Source organism: Ochotona princeps, chromosome 12 (assembly GCF_030435755.1).
Source record: "Ochotona princeps isolate mOchPri1 chromosome 12, mOchPri1.hap1, whole genome shotgun sequence".
NCBI lineage: Eukaryota > Metazoa > Chordata > Mammalia > Lagomorpha > Ochotonidae > Ochotona > Ochotona princeps.
The window spans coordinates 27,550,918-27,572,234 of record NC_080843.1 but is presented as its reverse complement, the minus strand read 5'-3'; the positions used below and the strand labels follow the sequence as shown (position 1 = coordinate 27,572,234).

At 40.1% G+C, this 21,317-nt stretch overlaps 1 protein-coding gene across 7 annotated transcripts in view; it reads right to left on the bottom strand.

Annotated features, from left to right (window-relative positions):
- The window catches only part of KLF12 (KLF transcription factor 12), a 427,134-nt gene that overhangs the window by 97,374 nt on the left and 308,443 nt on the right, over positions 1 to 21,317 (bottom strand). For all 7 annotated transcript variants that reach the window (XM_058670657.1, XM_058670654.1, XM_058670652.1 and 4 more), the window contains one exon: positions 12,912 to 13,047. In XM_058670657.1, the coding sequence (XP_058526640.1) occupies positions 12,912 to 13,047 (136 nt within the window). The remainder of the gene's footprint in view (positions 1 to 12,911; positions 13,048 to 21,317) is intronic.

The following is a 21,317-nucleotide window of genomic DNA, read 5'->3' as shown; positions in this document are numbered from 1 at the left end:
GGGCACCTGATGAGAAATAGAAGGGAATCCATCTGAGTGAACTGGGTTAATTTCAAATACATTACTGCATGGCTTCCTATCATGTGTACTCTCCCTGACTATATTAAGAAATGAAACAGTGATGAATGGTTCCGGGAACCGGTTGTGAAAGTTATTAATATTTCAACATTATCACCAAGTATGTATTGACACACATCAAAAATGCATGGGGAATGACTACCTACACTCATTACTAACACCCATTAAGAATTGATCTATTTGAGAAATAGAAATGGTGTATGCAAATTTACAATGTGATTATAGGTAGAACATACAGCAAGGAAAATCTACATGAATATCAAACACATTCATATTTGCAGGTACTATGAAATCAATTATATAATCACATTAAATAGCAATAATTTTAAATTCTGAATTCTTAGAGATCACTATTAAAAAAAAAACCTTTATTTTAAAAACAATGAAAGTAAACAGCCATGGTCAAAAAAAAAAAGTGGCAGATCAACTTTAGACATGATGTAGTTTTGGAATTCCCAACTTAAAAAAACAAAAAGGCATGATCTAAGACACTTGTTGCTTTAAATTAATTATCAAGAAGTAATAAAATTCTACTAGAATGAGGAACAGGAATTTAAAACATGCCAACATTCTGTTGTCTCTTTCCAAGTAGCTAGGGCTAAAACAAAACAAAACAAAACAAACAAAAAAAAACACAAAAAACCTCTCTGCTTATAACTGTATCAGGATATATTCAATTCAGTAGATGGAGAGGTCAAGGTTTCTTATTTTGTAATGTCCTGGTTTAAGCCACCACTTGGGACACTCATAGATGTATCATTCCTGGCTTCTCTGATTCAGATCCAGCTTCTTCCTAACACATCTGGGGAGCCATATGTGGGGAGCGGGGTGCTACAGCCGCTCCTGGGATTGGGAAGGGCCGTTGCAAGATGGAGGCAGAGTTGGTTTCGCCAGCAGGTAAACAGGAAGTCACAGGGATAGGCTAATGCCCTCGCTGTGATTATGTCATTGCTACTGGCCTATCACGTAGAGCCAAGTGGACCCACGAGCAGAAGTGATTGGTGGAGAACAATATAAAAGTAGCTGGTAAGACGGGACAGATGGACAACGGAGGGACTGACGACAGTCAGTCAATGACGATGACAATGACCACGACGACGATGACGACGACGAGAAAAATGGAGAGACTACAATGGAGAAAGACGGGATGAGGAGAAGGACGGGCAGGAAGAAGGGTGGTGCAGAGAGGGCTGGAGAAGCAGGGAGGAAAGCTAAGGCCAATGGGGAAAGGGGCAGTGGAGAGAAGGGTTTAAAGGCTGCTGCTTTTGGCAGTGAAGGGTCCAGTTGCGGTTCTGGCTTTTCCCAGACCCTCAGAGTATGCCTCATCATTTTAGTGTTGCTGCTGGCGGTGGCAACTGGTGGCCCATACGGGGAATTTTCAGGCCTAAGACGAACAAGAGGGAGCCTGGCAACATAAGATATGGATGAAGGGCTTGGGCCCCTCTAGCTCTGTGGGAGACCTGGATGGAACTCCAGGTCATTGGCCTGGTCCCAACTAGGCTTCTGAAGTCACTTGGGAAAAGAACCAACCAATGGAAACTAGGTGTACTTGTGCATTTGTGTGTCAGTCTGCTATCCTGCCTTTCAAGTAGATAGAAATAAACAAACATAAAAAATAAAATACTAACCATAGAGATAAGAAATAAAAAATATTATCAAAACAGAATCCTCTATTCAGCAGTTAAAAAAATCATGTATGGTGGCCTTGGCATGGTAGCCTAGTGGCTAAGGTCCTCACCTTGCACCCTGGGATCCCATATAGGTGCCGTTTCATATCCCAGCTATTCCACTTCCCTTCCAGCTCCCTGCTTGTGGCCAGGAAAAGCGGTAAAGGACAGTCCAAGACCTTGGGATCCTGCACCCACGTGGGAGACCTGGAGCAAGCTTCTGGCTTCAGACTGGCGGAGATCTAGCTGCTGAGGACATTTGCAGCGTGAACCAGCAGTTAAAAGATCGTTCTCTCTGTCTCTCCTTCTCTCTGTAAATCTGCCTTTCCAATAAAAATAAAAATTCAAAAAAATCACATGTGGTATTTCTAATGCCATGCATGGCATTAAAAACAATGTATGGGCATATGGTTTTGACCATTCTCTTAGATACCCAGAAAGGGAGTGAAATGTTCCCTTGGTTAATTTCCTAAGACCTCAAAGACTGAAGGCTGATGAAGGTCAAACATACATTTTAAGTTTTCTCTGCAATCATTCACAGTAAAGCAGAGCTCTTCCTATCTTCCTTCAAAAGAAGAGCAAGCCTCCAGCACTTATCTTACCCTGCAAGAGTGAATGCCCCTTTGATCTACCCAGCTGCCCACACCAGAAGTTAACAACAGTACAACTGTCAGAACAAAACTTTCACATCCACATCCAACTCAAAAGTCAATTTTTACAGAAAGAAATTCCCGCATTAGAGTTTTGCTATAATGTTTTGTTAGCCTGAAATATATGTCATGCAAGTTGGTAAGAATTATCCACTACTATACTGGCAGTAACGGCTTTGTGACTACTTTAAAATCTAGCTATGAGTGAACTTGTACATCTCTTCATTTGATTATGTTATAGCTTTTGCCTAGTTTCCTGCCGGTGATATCCTTTCTTCTTTTTATTTGCCAATCTTTATTTAGTGAGGGTATGAAACCTTTGAGTTTAACATACATTACAAATGTCATACCAAAAGTATTAATTTTCTTAAAGAAGGGTGAAAACAGTATTGTTTGTAGTTCTTGAAGTGGAGATCTGAAGTGGTCCCAAACCTGAATCTTAACAATAAAAATATACTTTCAAGTATCAAGAATCTGGGAAGCATCTAAGAGAAAAAACTGAAATGATTTAACACTTAGAATTTAGAGAGCAAATGCATGAGAGCTCTCTGGCTTTCTGTAGCAATGCAATCAGCTCAGCAGAGAGCAGGCAGGAGACACGACCTGAACATTCTCACGTTTTTCAGCGAAGGAGTAAAAAGACGATGAGAGCCTCCTTTCAACCCTCTGGCAGCTGCTCGCCTGATGTAAGAGTTCCTAGAGGGATGTTCAGTTTTGGCATTCAGAACAATCAGCATAAATATTTATTCTAAAATACACCTACAAATCACATTTTCCCCAGCAAAAATTTCTTTCAAGAAGTAATAGTGACAGAAGAGTTTATCGAAAGAACACTGTACTATTTTGTATTTTATTTCCTCTTATTTTGTAAAGTGTTGTGATTTAGACGTACTGAATTGCTTCTGTGTATTTCTGAGAAAAAATTTCTCTTTAAAAGCAGCTGTAAAGAGGCAGTGACTTTGAGGATTAGAAGATCTAAAATTAGCCCACACCAGTGGTACACTTCTTGGGGTTCACATCTCAAAAGCCTATGCTATCTGTAGACTGCTAGGGCACAGAGATGTTTAAGTCACGATGTAAAGCAAGAGCTACTTCCATAAAGGAATGCAGGATCACAGTCAGAACAACTTGGACTTGAACAGGACCTCTTCAGACTGCTGGCTGTGGGTTCTCTCTGGGGACAGAAATACATCTCCCTGGGTTTCTACTTCATCTGTAGAACACAAGTAAGAGCAGAGGGCAAATGACACAAAGACTGCATGGACGTTCACAGGGTCTGCCACAAAGGAGGTTCTCTGGACCAGTTCTCATGGCTCCCTGTGCCTTCCCCTATCTCCAGCAGTGTTTCAGAAGACACAAAAGCAAACTGCATGTGAGGAATTTCCAAAAAAGGGAAAAAAAAACCCCACAGGATGGCTGTTAGAAAAGTAAAATGAAATAGGGAGCAGGCCTGGATCCCAGGCCTTCCTTGATCATTAAATACAACTTCCTAAATGAAGAAGCACGATGCTTGCATGAGCAGTGCAGAAGTTTTAAGGAAACAACAGGAGATCTACTCGCTGCTATTCTCTGTTCTTTCATAGAGTTTTTAAGTGAGGAAAAAAAAAACACCATGCTGCCAAAAATTCATACATTGTTTTTCTTAAAGAAAAATGAGTGATGAATAAAGATGCAGAATAGGGTAAAGACACATTTAAACAGAGGGAGAATCATTGGCCAGGGTGAAGCAGAGAGGGCACATTCCAGGAAACAGGAGAGGACAGGCCAATTGCAGAGGGGCACCTGGAGACTGACAGGCACAGGAAAGCAGCGGACACAACGGGGTGGTGTTGCAGTTATCAGATACCCCAGTGGAAGTCAGCGAACAGTGACCTGAGCTCCACCAGCGGCTGAAGCTATACCAGCAGCCAGATGGGAAGGGACATTCAACAGGAGCTCAGGAGATGAACCCAGACAAAGAACTGCTCATCCTGTTGATTTGTCTGATTCAACCAGGAGCAGAGGCGGAAGAGCAGACCCCAGACAGGTGATACAGGAATGGAATTTTACAGCCCAGACCACCCACCAGAGCCGCATCAGGTGCCACTTTGCATAGGGAGGCAAAGGCTGTGGGGCAGGACTGTACATGAACTAAGCTGGGAGAGAACTCAGTTCTGGCTAAGTTTATTGCACCAATCTGGCATCTTACAGTGAGCTGTGCAGGCACTGGTCTCACAGGGAAAATAATATCAACTTTGGCATCCTATACGTCAAAATAAGTCTGGGTAGCCCTCAGACCTAATGGCCAGCAGGTTCCAGCAAGATCTGCACCATCAACAACCTAGTTATTCAGGATACCTGGTGTCTCCCTAGACCTGGGAAATGTATGAACCAGAAGTGGGAGAAAGGCTGTACAGACGACAGTTCCGCCACAGTAAGGGATCACAGCATGCGGAGAGTGTTGAGCCAGGAGCTGGGGCTATGGAGACAGTGGTGGAAGCCTAACAAAAGAACCCAAATCTGACACTTACTGTAGGTAGTGGCATAAGTGACTGCAAAAAAGAACCATGTACCAACCACAATAAGTAAAATCAAACTGTAGACCTGTGAATGACACAGCTTAGAAACCTGCCCTAATGGGAACAATCTGCTAACCAAAAGTACAATGACCAAGAGCAAAAGAAGAGACAAAGACATAATGAATATTACTGAAGACTCCCCTGCAAAGGAGCAAACACGGTTGCCAACCTCAGAGTTAACTGAGGAATACATCAAGGAAATGGGGGACAAAGAACTTTAAAAGCTTGTAATAAAGCTTCTCAACAACAAGAAGTACATGCAGGAATTTAAGGAATATGTCACACAGGAATAGTAATACTGAAATAAAATCAAACAGAGTCATTAGAAATAAAAGACACAATGGAGCAAATTACTCAGTGTAAATTCTCAATAATAGAATGAAAGTGGCAGAAGAAAGAATCTCAAAATCAGAAGATATTTCCTGTCACCAGGAGAAAACAAACAAAAAGCTGGAAGCATATACCTCTTTCAGTTCTGCCCTACAAAGGATACTTAAACATGTTATCTTGACAGAGGTAAGTAATAGCACCCATCAAAACTAAAGGCAAATATGAAGAATATCCCATTAAAATAACAGAAGACTAAATCAAACAATGAGCAACTCATTGGTAAATGACAGAACCAAATTACCACCTATTCATATTAACCCTAAATGTAAATGGCCTAAATTAATTAAACATCATAGATTAGTAGACTGCATAAGAAAATAAAACTATCTGTTGTGTACACAGGAGACACATCTCATCAAGAAAGATCAGCAGAAACGGTATCTCATGGATTTTGACATTTTTGTTTCTATTTTCACTTCTTCAAAACAGTTTTTATTCCTTATATTAAATTCTTCATTGACTCATAGGTCATACAGTAGCATCATTTTCTTCAAGAAGGTTCTTGATTTTGTCATTTCTTCAGTGACATATTAGTCATTCACTAGCATGTTATTTAACTTAATGGTGTTGTACTTTTCTACTTTTCTTCCTGTTGCTGGTTATGTTTTTTGGGGGCGGTTCATTTAAGGGAGTGTGTAGTAAATGTGTAATGTGTAATTGTGTAATTGTGTAATGGAGACTATCATATAGAGATGTAAGAATGAAATATGCATCTGTACTTCCAGATCAAAGATAGAGTCCTAATGAAACTGTTAACTATATCTTGACAATAGGATGTTGGACTTTCAGCCATTGTCCACAATGATGGACTTAAAATTGTTTATGAAGAAGCATACTGTTGTAATAATATAGGGGAAATTGGGAGTGGAGTGGAGATTTGGGGAGGAGATAGGGAAATCCCAGAGCTTATGGAACTGTATCATAAAATATCAATACTAAAATGGAAAAAAAAAAAAGAAAAATGGGCACTTCACAAAACCCATTTGATAAAAGCCAGAGAAGGAAGTCAGTGAGTGTTTTAATTAGCTTAAATGTACTTGACATTGAGTTCTTTAAAAAGCACACCATTTCAACAGGTGCAGATATCTTAGAAGTTAGTCAAAGTTGCTAAAGGTTCCCATTTGTATGGTAGAATTACAATCAGGATAAAAAGGAGGCTTGTCAGAGTGAGTTAACTAGTAACCTGCATACCCTGTTCAAAAGGATGGATTTGCCACAAGCCCATCTCCGTAGTGCCGTCAGGTGCTTCTCCCACCTGCAGCCCATCTTTCCCCACCTCTCTTGCTGAAATCATTACAGGGATTCATCACCTTTCAGTTTATTCCTGATAAGACAAAAATTCCTCAGTGGACAGCCTTTTTCCAGGTTTTATTCATTTACATATTCGTTTGATGAAAGTTAATTGCAACATTGCATGCACTGAAATGTGAGGATTATAAATGTTTGAAAATAGAAGAATGTTTAGAAACTGAAGGCCCTGGGCAACAAGGCCAAACATAACCTAGCCCTCATTATTTTGCCTAGAATTACAGTTAATGATAATAATTTACTCTAATCATTTGCCTTTACATCTCCTCTTCATAATTATGTTTGTCAAGTGATTAAGGGTAATGACCCTATTTTGACATAGGAGTAGGGGGAAAATCAGACCAAAACAAAACAGATGCTCCATGGATGAGTAGAAGTCAGCACTGTCAGAATTACTGACCACAGCATTTCTGACTTGGATGGTATCTATGCAGCTCAAATAAGAAAAGGAGGAGAACCCACCTGTGGCATTCTCAGTGCTCAGGTCTATCAATGTATCTGAATTCACTCACAGTTTGATTAGTGAAAAATAAATGAAAATGGTCATCTGACCAGTAAGTACAGGCTGAGCGATGATAGGCTAGTTGTCCTTTTCCCTGGCTGCTCCAGACTTTCTATCTCTATCTCTATCTCTATCTCTATATCTATATCTGAAAAGCCAGATGGGAAGCCTGATCAGTAAGGTACAAGCTGAGTGATTATCAACTAACTGACCTTTATCAGTCTCTGTCTATCTGAACTAATTTGGGGGCTCACAAGCAACACTGATGGTTGGTGTAATAGAGGCCTGGGAGCCAAGGGTGGAACTTGATAGGACCAGAGAAAGCTCTTCTCCTGAGTCCAGAACGAAATTTACAACCCTTTTTTCTCTGAGTACCACCCGGGGCACCTGGCTGTAGTTCCCATGTCACCAGACTCTATGAGAGGGTTTGGGGCTGCTACCATCCCGTGTGGGAAATCCAATAGGAAATGACTGACCTTAGAGTTCTCAGCCTCCGAGGGCATTCAAATTCCCTGTGATCTCCTAGGCAGTCGGATACGGTTCTCAGTGTCCATACTGACCATCCTCGAGGAAGTATCAATTGCTTCTGTGGCGAAAACACTTGGGAGGCCTGCGGGAGTCTCTGGGACTAAGATACAGACCTCCTCTTATCCTCCTGTTCCACCCTGAGATCCCCTCCTGCTCTGTACATACACCATCCTTTTAAGAGGGTGTCAAGGTTTCTGGATTCCAGCATAAATTTCTATGGCTTTTCCCATGTCTAAGGCCAATAAGAACTTGTTATCTATAAATAATAAATTACACCTAAGGTCTTCCTCATTCTAAGAAGGTGGAGAATTTCTCTGCACTCCTAACCTGCAGTGGAACAAGAGGAATATTGAACAAATTTAGCTCTTCAGTGCTTAGAGGCAGTTCCACTGGGGTTCCATCTTCTCCAGGGGCAGCGTTGTATTCAAGGGAGTTGCTGCACTTCCGAGGTCAGACGAGCCATAGGGAATCCCACAGTTTTGAGGATCCATCAGGAAATTCTGGGGACAAGAGCATAACCTTTCCCATGGATTATTGGTGTTCCAGAATATCAATCATTCAGTTGTTTTATCAAATATATACAAAAGTTTCTTGGGAAAAATGATGCCACCGTATAATCAATTAGTCAGCAAAGAATTCGACAAGAGAAAAGAGAGTATTTGGAATAAATAAAACTGAAATAGAAAACATTAAAACACATGGGATGCAACCAAAAGAAAACAAAAACTGGTCAGGCTCCCTATTTGCATCTCCTGGACTTTACTAGGTAGGATGTAGACTTAAATTCTTCCTCACTCACTGGGTTAGTGGGGATTTCCCTGCTCACCTGTCTTAAACTTTTCTATTCTTCAATTGTTGAAATGCAAAGTCCTGTAAAACCACGCTTAATCACTATATACTGCAAAGTTTAAATTGTGGCTTAATTTTCTCCCCAAAATATTTTATCAATTTATGACTGTTAATGCTAAACAAGATATAACTGCATAGAAACTTTGATGATAAGTTTGTACCCAGCTGTTATATATGTGATGGATGTTAATGTTGCTCCTTCCACTGTTCCTCTGCCACTCTGATTTAGGTTAAACTCAAAAACATGTTAATTTGGGAGAAAAAAAAAAGGTTTATAGCAGCTGGTTGTGTATATACTAAAATTGAGATGCCAAGGAAGTAGTTATAGGATGTGGTCAAGAACTTGCATTTTTCTAACATATTGGTCACTCAATACCATGTTAATTAATTCATGATGTTGTTAATTTCGATGTTTCTTCCTGTTGTTGAAGTTGTGGAGTGGCTTTTCATTGGAAGGGATGATATTCTGCCACCTCTACTTTCAGACTAGGGATGGTCTCCTAAGGAAACTGTTGAATTTATCTGGACAATAAGATGCTGGACTCTGCATGGTTCATGCCTGCAATGAAGGAATCATGACTGGATATGATCTGTACTACTGTAACAATTCAGAGGAATTCAATATGGGGGGAGGGTTTGGGGAGGGGATTGGGGAATCTCAGAGCCTATGAAATTGTGTCATAAAATAATAAAAAAAAAAGAAAAGAAAATGGTCACGATGATCACTTCAAGCACACAGTTACGTGGCCTTGCTACAAAAACCTTTACAAACTGAGATGGCTTCGGGTTGCTGCACTAGTCAGCAAGTAGTGTTCTTTTTCATTTAAATACAGGCACATCTGAATATTGGAGGAATAAAATGCATTTTGGCTAACAGTTTCTCCATAATGAAGAAAAGGCAACATCTCTCAAACTCAGACTTTTTACTCAAAGTTCATCCTAAAAATCAATAAAACATATAATATCAGGTATTTATGAAAGAGTAGCACATTAAGGTATAGGCTATATAAGTACACTGATGACAACAAAAGCATCAACTTGAAAATGCAAGCTATGATGGTTATCGCACGTGATGAGACTGTGAACTTGAACACAGAAGGTGATGCAGGAAGTGACAGAGAAAAGCAGATGGAGAGCCTGACCCTGTGGAACAGAATCTTGTCAGATAATCCGAACAAAAGGGCTGCCTGATACAAGGCAATTTTACCCTTCTCCACTGTCAATCTTCCTTCACTCCCCTCACCTTACATAACTCTCCCCTCCTCCTCGCTTCACCAGTCCACTGGTGGCCAAAGACAGAAGAGGGAAACACCCGAGCCCTGCACAGAACGCGACTCTCCTTTACCTTAGTTGCAAAGACAAGTGTGATCTAGTTTCCCAGGGCTTTCAAAATGTGCTACCTCTCTCTATTACAGAGAAAACTTCACTTTTCCACCTTGACCTGATGCTGTCAGGAAAGTTCAGACAATACAGCACACAGATTGGCAGAAACATCTAGATTTTTTTTACATGCTAGGCTGACGTTGTTTTATCTTTTTTCTATTTTATTCATTAGTTTATTGACCAGATTAAACTGGAATGTTTGTGTTGTTTCTGGAGAGTGGTGAAGCTCATCAAAGTCAGAAAAAAAGGGAAAACAGTGACAGGTAATAAGGCATCAAGGCAAGACCAAGGAGAGAAAATAGTTGCAACTACATACATTTAAAGCTGATTTAGACTTCTAAAACATTCTACAACTAACATTAAATATTTACAATTAAGGGCTTTGCAAGTTAATATTCTTCCACACATTTTTTTTTTAAGTTTTGAAAGAAACCAATGTTTAAGAGGTCTCTGCAAAACACTCTTTTCACTCATCAAGCAGAATCTTGGTATTCACTAGCGTTTACGCACACACGCTCAGTCCTGAAGGATGGTTGGTTAACTGCTGATTGGGGCCTGGCACACTAGGACATCCCAGACGACAGCTCAGGGTATTCTTTACTAATCATTTTAATGAAAAAGCTGCCATGAATAAGGAATCTGCATTGCCCAAGATACACATACAACTTTTGTACTAATAATAAACGCAGGCATAGATACTTTTATTCAAAATATTGCAGGTGTGCACAGGGAAAATCAGACAGGTTATATTGGAAAAGAAGTTGCAGTTCATGAGGTTGTTAGTAAGATTTCCCATTTAAAAATGCTATCAAACACAAAATGTTAAAAGCAAAAAAAGAAGTCTGTTTAAGAGCTAGTATAAGACCCTAATGGAGTAGGTGGCATTTAGATTTCAGTCCCACATCTATAAACTTCATAATTTATCTTGAAAGAAACATCTATATCTATGAACACACATCAATTATAATGATGCAGGGAAACAGTCTGATTGAAATGTTCATAAAACTTACGATTCATTGCAGAAATGAACCTTGTCCTTCAGTCCACCTGCGCAGGTGATGAATGGACTCCTTTAGCTGAGACTTTGCTCATATGGAATGAGGGTCACTGTGCTAGTCCCTGAGAATCAACAGCACTGTCAGAAATCCCTCCCTAGCAACCCCAGAAACCTGGTGCCAGGCCTGGCTCAAATTCAGATTGGCTTTGGAGAAACCAAGGGACCACAACCATTGATTTGAACAGATGAGAGGACCAAGTGTTTTCCTATATGCTCAAGAGTGACAACATTGCTGATGAGTGATATGAAAAACATTCTTAGTAAAAGGTGTTTGTGTGTTGTTACTACATATAATGTATGACTTGGGTACTTCATTTACTGGTTTGATCCTGTAGCACTTCACCTGTAAAAACCAGAACAATTACACTCTACACTCTTAGTATGTTTGCCACTACTAGGAATAACAACTCCATCATTAATTAAAGGTTTCCATGTGCTAGAGCTTTGTGATTTACTTTTTATTCCTTGTGTGTGTATCAAATCCTCAATCTTTTCAAGTAAACACTGAAGTTTTCTCATTAAGTCATTTGCCTGAAGAGCTTGAATATGAACTTGACTATGTCTTTATGACTCCATATTTCATTTTAGATCCGCTCTATCCTGTTTACTATAACATATTACATGCATTATGTATATATAGTTTTATCTACATGTAATGTACACATACACAATGTCATCTCTACAGATACATAAACATTACTCATTTTATACACATACATACACTTCTAATGCAAATTCTAAAATGTTATACCAATGCCTTTTTTGTTTCTGTTTTGTAAATTTTAAAGCCTACTGCACAGAGAAGAGTAGGTATCTAATATCTAGGGAAATAAGTATGAGGGCATGAAGATAATTTTGAAATAACTATTCATTAATAAGAGTGGCTGTTTAAGTCCTTCTCAGAGATTATATCATTAGCGTCACTTAGGGAGACAGTTACTGTAGCTATTGCTCACTATGTGGAATCTAAAATTAAAAACTGAACTCATAGAAATGGACGAGCTTGGTGGCTGTCAGAGGCTGGGAGTGTGGAGCGAATGGGGATAGGCTGCTCAAAGGTACAATCTCTCACTTATAAGAGTAAGTTCCAAGGATCTAATATGCCACATGGTAACCATGGGAACTAATATTATATACTTGAAATTGACTAAGGGTAGTTAATGAATATTTTAAGGTACCTCCACCCCCACCAAGACACTAATAGGAAGTGATGGATGTGTTAATTATCCTGATTGTGCTAATATATATGTATATCCTGATTGTTCATAATATATATGCATATCCAATTAGCATGTTGCAAACTTTACACAAAATTCTATTTTATTGTTGTATCTCAATAAAGTAAATAATATACCCTAGGGAAAAATGCACATGATCTTGCATGAGCTTCAGTCTGCATAAAGGGCAGACAATTACAGAAGGGCTGCAATTTTCAACAGACAAGGCCTGAACTCTAACCCTTTCTTCCTAGAGAAAGGATAAAAGAGCCCTTTAGAAATCATTACCTAGGAGTCTCATTTTTCAACATCTTCAAGAGCGCTCTGCTGTAATTTCCTATCAAAACAAGATAATGCTATTTGCTATATTTGATTTCCCTTGACTTTGTATATGAATAATAATGATGATGATGATAATCAGATAGTGACATTCAAAAGACAACTTTTTGTTTTTTCCCAAAGTGAAGGAGAAACGTGCAGGGAGAATTAGAAAAGGTGCACAGAGGTCTTAGTCTAATCAAAACACAAATTTTCTGCTCTTTTGAAACACTCTGTTCTTTGGCCTAACCTTCTCCCAAGGAGGACAGGCTGAATGGAAAGATGTGGACAGGTGTGCCAGGTTGGAGCTAGGATGACATGTCTGGGGAACAGGAGATGCTGCAGTGCCCATTATCCATTGATCCCCTTGGCAATTCTTCTTTCATCCTGAGAATGTGATACTTACTCTTGTACTGCTCTGGCTATGGAAAGGGCCGTAGATCCAGTTTCATTAACGCTATCTAAGGTCACATTTGGCAGGTCATCATCATCACTGTCACTTTTACTTTGTCTGGGAGATAGGCCTCGGGGGTCCATTTGTGCTGGGGAAAAAAGGCATATATAATGAATTAAAATTAGTGTGCAGAAAGTTAACCTTGTCCTGGACCAACATCAAGCATCGAACGTCTCTTGGGGGGCATATTACACAGGTGGAGGTCTCTAGGCACCACAGGGAGCTACCAGGGAAAGCTGTGCATTGTACTGAGTGCTCATTACGGCCTCTACTTGTTCATTAAACTTACACATCAGTTCTCAAACATCCCAGATGGGGTTAAGGAACAGAAACTAAACTGTAAAGTGTACAATACTGCAACACTGACAACGTAGCCTGTAAGCTCCTGCTCAGCCCTTGGGCTTCTGCCCTGCGCTTCTGCTTCCAGGCTGCTGTCCATCCTACTGGTCATTACCAATTTGCCTGGAAGGTTCGGAGCATGAGGCAGGGGAGATAATAAAGGCTTAACACTTATATAACAGGTCTTAAAAAGAACAACACAGATATGGCCAAAAACAAGTTTCATGTAGTTTGCTTTCTTTTTTTCTTTTGTTCTTTAGTGAAGTGTTACCTCACAGCTCCATACTGCACTAAGTGAAGGGCCAAATGCAGAAATATGACAGAGATGGCAGTCTTTTGCATTTCTGTGTAAATGTGCTAGAAAGTTCTGTTCATCTCTGTCCTGACACCATTTTTTTAAACAGCATTTTCAAACATGATTCTCCTCCCACTGCGAACCTGCCACAGCAAGAAACATCCCCATGTTCTCAACCCTGCCAACTGGGATCATCACATTTTTATATGAGAGGATTATTATCACCATTTATTATGTTAACACTTGTTTTGAAAAAATTAGATTTCATTCCCACCTCCATTTTTCTGTGAATAGCATTACCAATCCCTGCCTAGACTCTCCATCAGCTCTCACTTCAAGCACCCACATACATTTTCATGAAAAGAATAGCACGCGTCATACCACAACCTTGCTGGTAACATAGACGGCTTCCAACTGACCCAACTCTACAGGACCTCATCCCCTCTCCCTGGTTCCTCCAAGTGCCAAAACTTGCCAGGGGAAATAAAATGTGCTAAAACCATTGTGACTTGTGTACATTTACAATTTCACCTATTTTTTCCCAACCATTTTTGTTACTGTGCATCACACATTTGTTAGACCCATGCAAGGCAATGTCTTATGATTATATGTAATATTTACAATATTACTCAAAATATATGCCTAAGGAGTTTCAACAAACTTATAGTTAAACTGGGTTAGTAGGAAACAGGTATCCGTTAAATTTGATGTGCACTAGTGTAAGACATACAGACATGTACATATAAGTAAACCAAAATGTGTTGTGCATAATGGAAGGGCTTGGCAAACTTTGGGTGAGTAAAATAGAAGATAATTTAAGTAGATAACTTAAGAAGATAATTTAACCAAAACCAAATCTGTCTCCCAAAAAGATTTTGGTAACATCAGCCATATTGGTTTGTCACACTTAAAGGTGGCAGGTAGAGGTTTGGGTATGGTAAGATATTACTGGCATCTATTAGGAAGAGGTCAAAGGTTTTTGCCATAACACAAGACAGGAGGTGCCACACACCAAAATTCACTAGTGTAAAACTGTCAGTTATACCCTGGATGAGAAATTGATCTAGAGACAATTAGAACATATAAGGTGTTTCACCTTGTGACTTTCAAATGCAGAGCTATGTCCTCATTTCAGCATCACTAACAATGAAATTAAGCCATACATTGGATCATGAATATTTTCTGGCCTTGTCAAATAAAACAGCTTAGTGTTGTGTGAATCCACATTTACAACTCATTTAAATGCAGAAATCACTTTTCCAAAGGTCAGGAATTATGAGGCAACATTCAGGAACAGCTTTGTGCTACATCTCCAGAGAAGATACGCTGCAAAGAGTTGTGGCAGAAGCTGTGCAGGGCAAAGCCATCAGATCCCATTGATAAGAGTGTTGATCCATTCAGTCACTTGAGTGGCAAGGAAGGCATCCTATCATTCCAGAGTGATTCTGGGGGCTGGCGTGGTGGTACATCAGCTTAATCTTCAACCCTGTGGGGCCAGCATCCTACATGGGGGCCAGTTCATGTCTGGGCTGTTCCACTTCAAATTCAGCTCTGTTTATGTCCTAGGAAAGCAATAGAGGATGGTGCAGTCCTTGCGACCTTGCACCCACGTTGGAGACAAAAAAACAACAACAACAACAACACAACCAGTTCTAGGGCCTGGCTCCTGGCTTTGGATCAGCTCTGCTCTGGCCCTTGCAGCCATTTAAGAAGTGAACCAACAGATGATAGATCTTCTCTATCTCTTCTTCTCTCTTTGTAAAACCTGCCTGATAGATAGATAGATAGATAGATAGATAGATAGATAGATAGATAAAGTCTTTGAAGAAAATATTTAATAAGTGGGATTTTGACTACCTACAAGAGAAACTTGTAAATCCGTATTACAAGCAGTGTATTACAAGCAGTGAATTTTTGTTCTTTGCTTAGCCCCAGGGAAGAATCCTGAGAAACGCATCATCAGGCAATTTCATAGTTGTGTGAACATCCTACAGTATACAAAAGTGCTTCAACAACAGAACAACTAGCCCTGGTGCTATGACTCGGTGGTTAAATCCTTGCCTTAAATGTGCTGGGAGTTCACAGCTGGTTCTAATACCGGCTGCTTCAACTCCCATCCAGCTTTTTGCTTGTGGCCTGAGAAAGCAGTGGAAGATGGACCAAAGCCTTGGGACCCTGCACGCATGTGGGAGACTCAGAAGAAGCTTCTGGCTTCTGGCTTTGGATTGGCTGAGCTCCGGCTGTTGCTGACATTTGGGGAATGAACCAGTGCACAGATCTCTCTCTCTCTCTCTCTGTATCTCCTCCTTCTCTAAATTTGCCTTTCCAATAAAAAAAAAAAATCTTAAAGAACACAGAAAAATCAGAAGCAAAACGAAATTTAAAAAGATGCTACGTTTCCCATGAACTTTTGAAGACCTTCTATACTTACAAAAAGTAAGATGGTAACATCACTACCACATCACCCCTAGGAAACAGAATTTTGGGGGACAATTTTTGTACCTGCAGCCCATTTGGGTAGATGTTAAGCAGCTCGATCATGGAACAGAAGTTAAAGACAAATAATGAGTACACAAGCAGCAGAAGACCTAAGCTGATATAGGCAGCCTAGCCAGGAATTCATAGTTTCTTTTAGGGATAGCCTGTTCTAGAATGATTCATTTAACAGACGTTCATAACTACTCAAAAGCAGCCAAGAAAGTGAATATCAGTGAGGCTGAATATAGTGAGGCTTCCAAATCACATATTGTGCGATGTTACATACACCTATGAATGTCAACAATTTAAAGCTGTTGAATCCTTATGCTCTAGATGCCTTTTGCCAAAATAGCAAGTTATCAAATAGCCAAAGAAAAGATAATATTGTGAAGGAACTATTATGCCCAAGATAATTGGAGCTTCCACAGGTCAGCAATACAATTCAATGATGACACAGGCAGTTGAACAACAAGCAATCGGGCTCTGCACTTTAGAGTAACTGCATGCAAGATTCCAAGTAACTCGTGAGAGTCGCTATATGATTATTTAAATGGTTATGTTTGTATATTGATGAAAGTTTAAATTATGTTAAATATGATATCCTTTCTCATGTGCTTTTTCAGGAGCATAATAATTGAGGAATTCTTTCCAATATTTTCAATAAATATTATGAATACATCTGCTGCCAGCATGCTGGGAAAATCTTTTTACCCATACCTTCAGCCAAGCTGAGAAAGTAATTAGAAAGGCTTTCTAAAATCTGCAATGCTGATGAGGTCAGATGATTAGCTTATGTACATACTTGCATAATTCCAACCTATTTTTAGTAAATGGGGATCAGGGCATCTACTCTAGTTAACCTCCATTAGTCTTTGAGCGTCTCAAGCCTTTTACAAAAGACTCAGAGACAACAGAGAAGTTACAGGCCCAGCAATTCCCCAAGCCATTCATCCATTAAGTAGAAGAGCAGATGATCTACAAACATCTGAGAATAATTTATATTTGACATTTCATTCTTCAATAAAAAAGGGGATCAGATATTTAGTCTGTGGTGGTTAAAGTGCCATGTCCTCCACTGGAGTGTCTGGGTTCTATTTCTAGTCTATCTCCTGCTGCTGCAGACGCTGGGAGGCAGCAGGTAAACGGCTCACGCAGTTGAGCTCCTGCCATCCATGTAGTACTCTATGAATCTGGACTGCATTCCCAGCTCTAGAGTTTAGCCTTGCCCAGCCCCAGCCATTGTAGGAATAAGGAGAATAAACCACCAAATGGGTTCTCTCTCCTTCTCTCTTCCTGTCACTCTCATTCTCACTCTCAAATCTGTCTCTTACACACACATATAAAATAAAAAATTAAAAAATCGTAAGTTTTGGGCAATTGAGCTCACTGGTGGGAGGGAAGTCATTCCCTGTTTTGGAGGTTTCTAGAACATGGTGCATTCAAATGTACTGTGAATAGAAACAGTTCAATCTATTACCTTGAAACAGAAATAGTTCAATCTATTATCTTGATGGCTAAATATCTTTATGGTATACAGCTCCCCTTAAGATCCTCCCACTAAATCAAGTCTTTCTGTATCTTTGTGTGGATAGTTCTCCGAATGACTCTGGGTTTGACTATACAACCTGACATGTCTCCTGAGATGTTAGCAAATGCTAAAGCAAGCAGAGGCTTGCAAAGTATTTCCACAATGGGTTTCCTCTCTCTTGCTATTTTTTAGAACCAGGTCACCATGTGAAAAAGCATGGAGCAGCCCATAAGAGGGATACTCTTTAGCTGGCAGTTAATCCCAGAAGCCAGACATGTAAGGAAGCTATAGTAGCTTCATCAGTCACATGCTAGCAACCAGATTACTGTAAGCAAATGAACAACTCCAGGCAAGTAAAGCTTGGAAACTTGCTGGCAAAATTCACCCTAAATCTACTACTTTACCAAGCACCATTGCCTCCCAGGGTCTGCATGAGCAGGAAGCTGCAGTCAGGAACCTGGGGGTGGGGTGGGAGGAATCAGATCCAGATACTCCAATATGGTTTCCAGGAGCCTTCATAACTAGGTCATATGCTGGTTAACCCAGTACTTCACTAGCTGTTTGAATATACTCAATTTTGATCAGACTTGTTATGCCCCAGTACATAATCATGCATCATACCACTTCCACAGCACCTTTCAGAGAATCAGTCGTAGTGATCTGGACCAATTACTGCTAGTTACAGTTAGGCTAAATCTCTTTTCTCTTCCCAAGAGACAACCTTGCCTTTAGTGGAATACGTCTAAGTGGACAAACATTTCCTAAGAGGACTGCACTCCAGAAGGAGATACTGATCCTCTCCTCACATGCCTGAAGGCTGCAGGAAAGGGATCCTTGCCTATGGGAGTAGAGTGAGGCAGCTGGCCAGGCCCTGGCTGGGCCTCCCTCTCTCCCTCCTTCACCCTGGAGAGGCTCCTGCTATCTGTCGATACACTCATCATTGGCTGTGCCAAGACTGGAATACATCCTAGTTAGAGAAAGCTTGGCTACGTGGAAAGCTACTGCGGTAACTGGGGGGAAAAAGAGCAATGGGGGATTAGGGGAAGGGATGATATGGGAAAAATGGATGCTTGAAGAGAACTGTGTAAGGGGGAAAAAACAGGGGAAAGCCCATGTATCATCAAATAGCAGAGTTCTTTCGCAACACCTTCTGTGTGGTTGTTTCAAAGACAGAGAGGGCTATCACAGAGTGCCTGCAGGACTAAAAAACACAACTCTGGCTTCAAAGACTGTGATTTTAAGCTCTGTTACTTACAACCTTCTCAGTCTGGACAACAGGTTTCAAACAACTAGTGCTCAGTTTCTTGCCCTGCCATGTCAGGTATGAAGAATAAAGATGGTAGCAGATGACAAGTATTTCCTTCCCAACCTGACACTTAGTCAACAACCATCATTCCATGTGTTGCAGACAGTACTTCTACTTTTTCAAATAAGTTCCATAGAACCATTTTCTGAACCCCTCACCAAATCTTGAACTATTCAAATTAGGAAGCTTCCCTTTTACATGCACCTTGTAGATTTAAACTTTATAGAGGTAGACCACATATTTACTACAATATGAACACTGTGACTTATCTTGACCCATTTATTTGTGCCTTTAGCCAAAACATACTCACTGGAAATCCATGAAGGACCAAACACTCTTTTGGAAGCTAACAAGAGGGGATCAAACATAGCAGATTAAAACCCCTGCTCAAGATGATATTGAACCCCACCTCAAGATGATATTGAACAAGGGCATTAAGGAGCTGAGAAGGGCTTGCTCTTGTCTGGGTTGAGTGTAGGAGTTGGGGTACACTGCAAACAAGTGCCAAAGCACTGAGGCGGGCTGCATGTTTTCCATGCTTGGCACAAGTTTGAAACTTGAGTCAATCAGCGAGGGTGTGAATGGGTCAGAAGGCCTTAGGAAGTGCAAGTTTTGCTTTAGGTAAGAAATGGAGCCATTTAGAGAGTACTGGGTAGAAGACGGGCACAATCTCCATCATGTCATCTGATAAGGTTCTCCTGGCCACATTAGCACAAGGGCATCCAGCTGGAGACAGCCATGTGGGAATCATCACACACATCATCCTCCCGATCTCAAAAACCCACACTACCTTTTAATCTCTTTGGTCATCTTATGCTGGCTATGCAGAGTAGTCAGTTAATCCTCAGGAGTACATATATTCCATAATATGTGCAGCTGATATTCTGAACTTCTGTGATTTCAGAGTAGCAGCTGTTTATGCCTTATTTTTCTAGCACACCAAGATATAAGGGGAGAGAAATATTTACAAGTAAATAAAGCTTGAGTCAAGTATGGGGAACTTTAAAATTAGTACCAGCACTCCTCTGGATCCCAATGTACTTACTGATGCTCCAACATCTGCTAATGAGACTTTCTACTATGGTAGAGCAGCAACTTCTGTCCACAAAATTCCAAAGACAGATTTAAAAAGTTGATCAGGTTGTTACTGTGTAGATATTATATGCCATTTTCCCATCTTTTCTCCAACTTTTTCTATTTACTCACTAACGTATAAAGATGTCTGCCTACCATTATATATGTATATATTAATATATTAATATGTAATATATACCATATACATTACCTTAATATATATTACCTTTATATGTATGTGTATATATATATATAAAAATATAAAACCTTAATAGTTCCTTTATAAAACTCAAGTGCAAGATCTACTCCTGAGTCATAAGCTGTCAGATATCCCCATAACTTTCATGACTGTTAGTAGGCTATCATTCTTCACTTTTATTTGCAGTTTCTTAACATTCTCTCCTCTACTGAGTTTAGGGGATAGGCAAAGTAAGGTCCATGGGGCTTTCTGCCTGTTGCACTGAAGATTTATTTAGCTTTCCTCATTTATTTATTATCCTCATTTATTTAAAATCCGGCTGCTTTACTGTTAGAACAGTAAGAATGGCATAGCTGTCACTGAAATCCTATTATTTACTATTAAAAATACTATCTGTATTGTATAGAAGGCATTGTTTGGTTTTGTTAACACTGTCGAATCCCCCTGCTCTTTCTCCCCTCTCCTCCTGCACAGCCCTAAGTGCTATTCCCCCTCTGGGTTTCACAAGGTACCCTTCTCCTTCTGCAGGCCTACTGGTGGGCTTCTCGGCAAGCCCACATCAGTGCCTCCCTTCTGCGGCTGTTCTCTCAAAGGGTGTGAGATCCCCTCCCAAATCCCAGCCTTACCCTCACAGCACACAGCTGAGCAGGAGTCCACCTGCTTTTAGAAACAGATCATTTCGAACTCAAATCCTTTTCTTTCTCCTGGATTCAGCTTTAACGACTGATTTTCATTTCACTGCCCTCTCGCTAATTTCATTTGTCTCCCTCATTAAACAAGGTGGTAATTGTTTCTGCTTTCACTCCATAACTTCTCTGAAGTTCTTTCCTTCCCTTTCCTGCTGCTTTCACTGAACTTCCTCAAAGTCCCACTAAATTCATTCATTCCATATAGTCTTATCTCTCATAACCGGATAAATGCAGGCATTTCTTTAATCCTGCTTTTTAATCCTTGGATTTTTCCCTGTATCTAGCAAATAAGGTACAGCAGCTCTCCACAGCCATTCTACAATTTAACATCCTAAATCATTACCAGTCTTATGTCCAAATAACCATATAATCTAGCATTACTGCTATTCCCTTTCACACATAAACTGCCTAATAAAAAATTTACTCTTCGTGTATAATGCTACCTTTTTT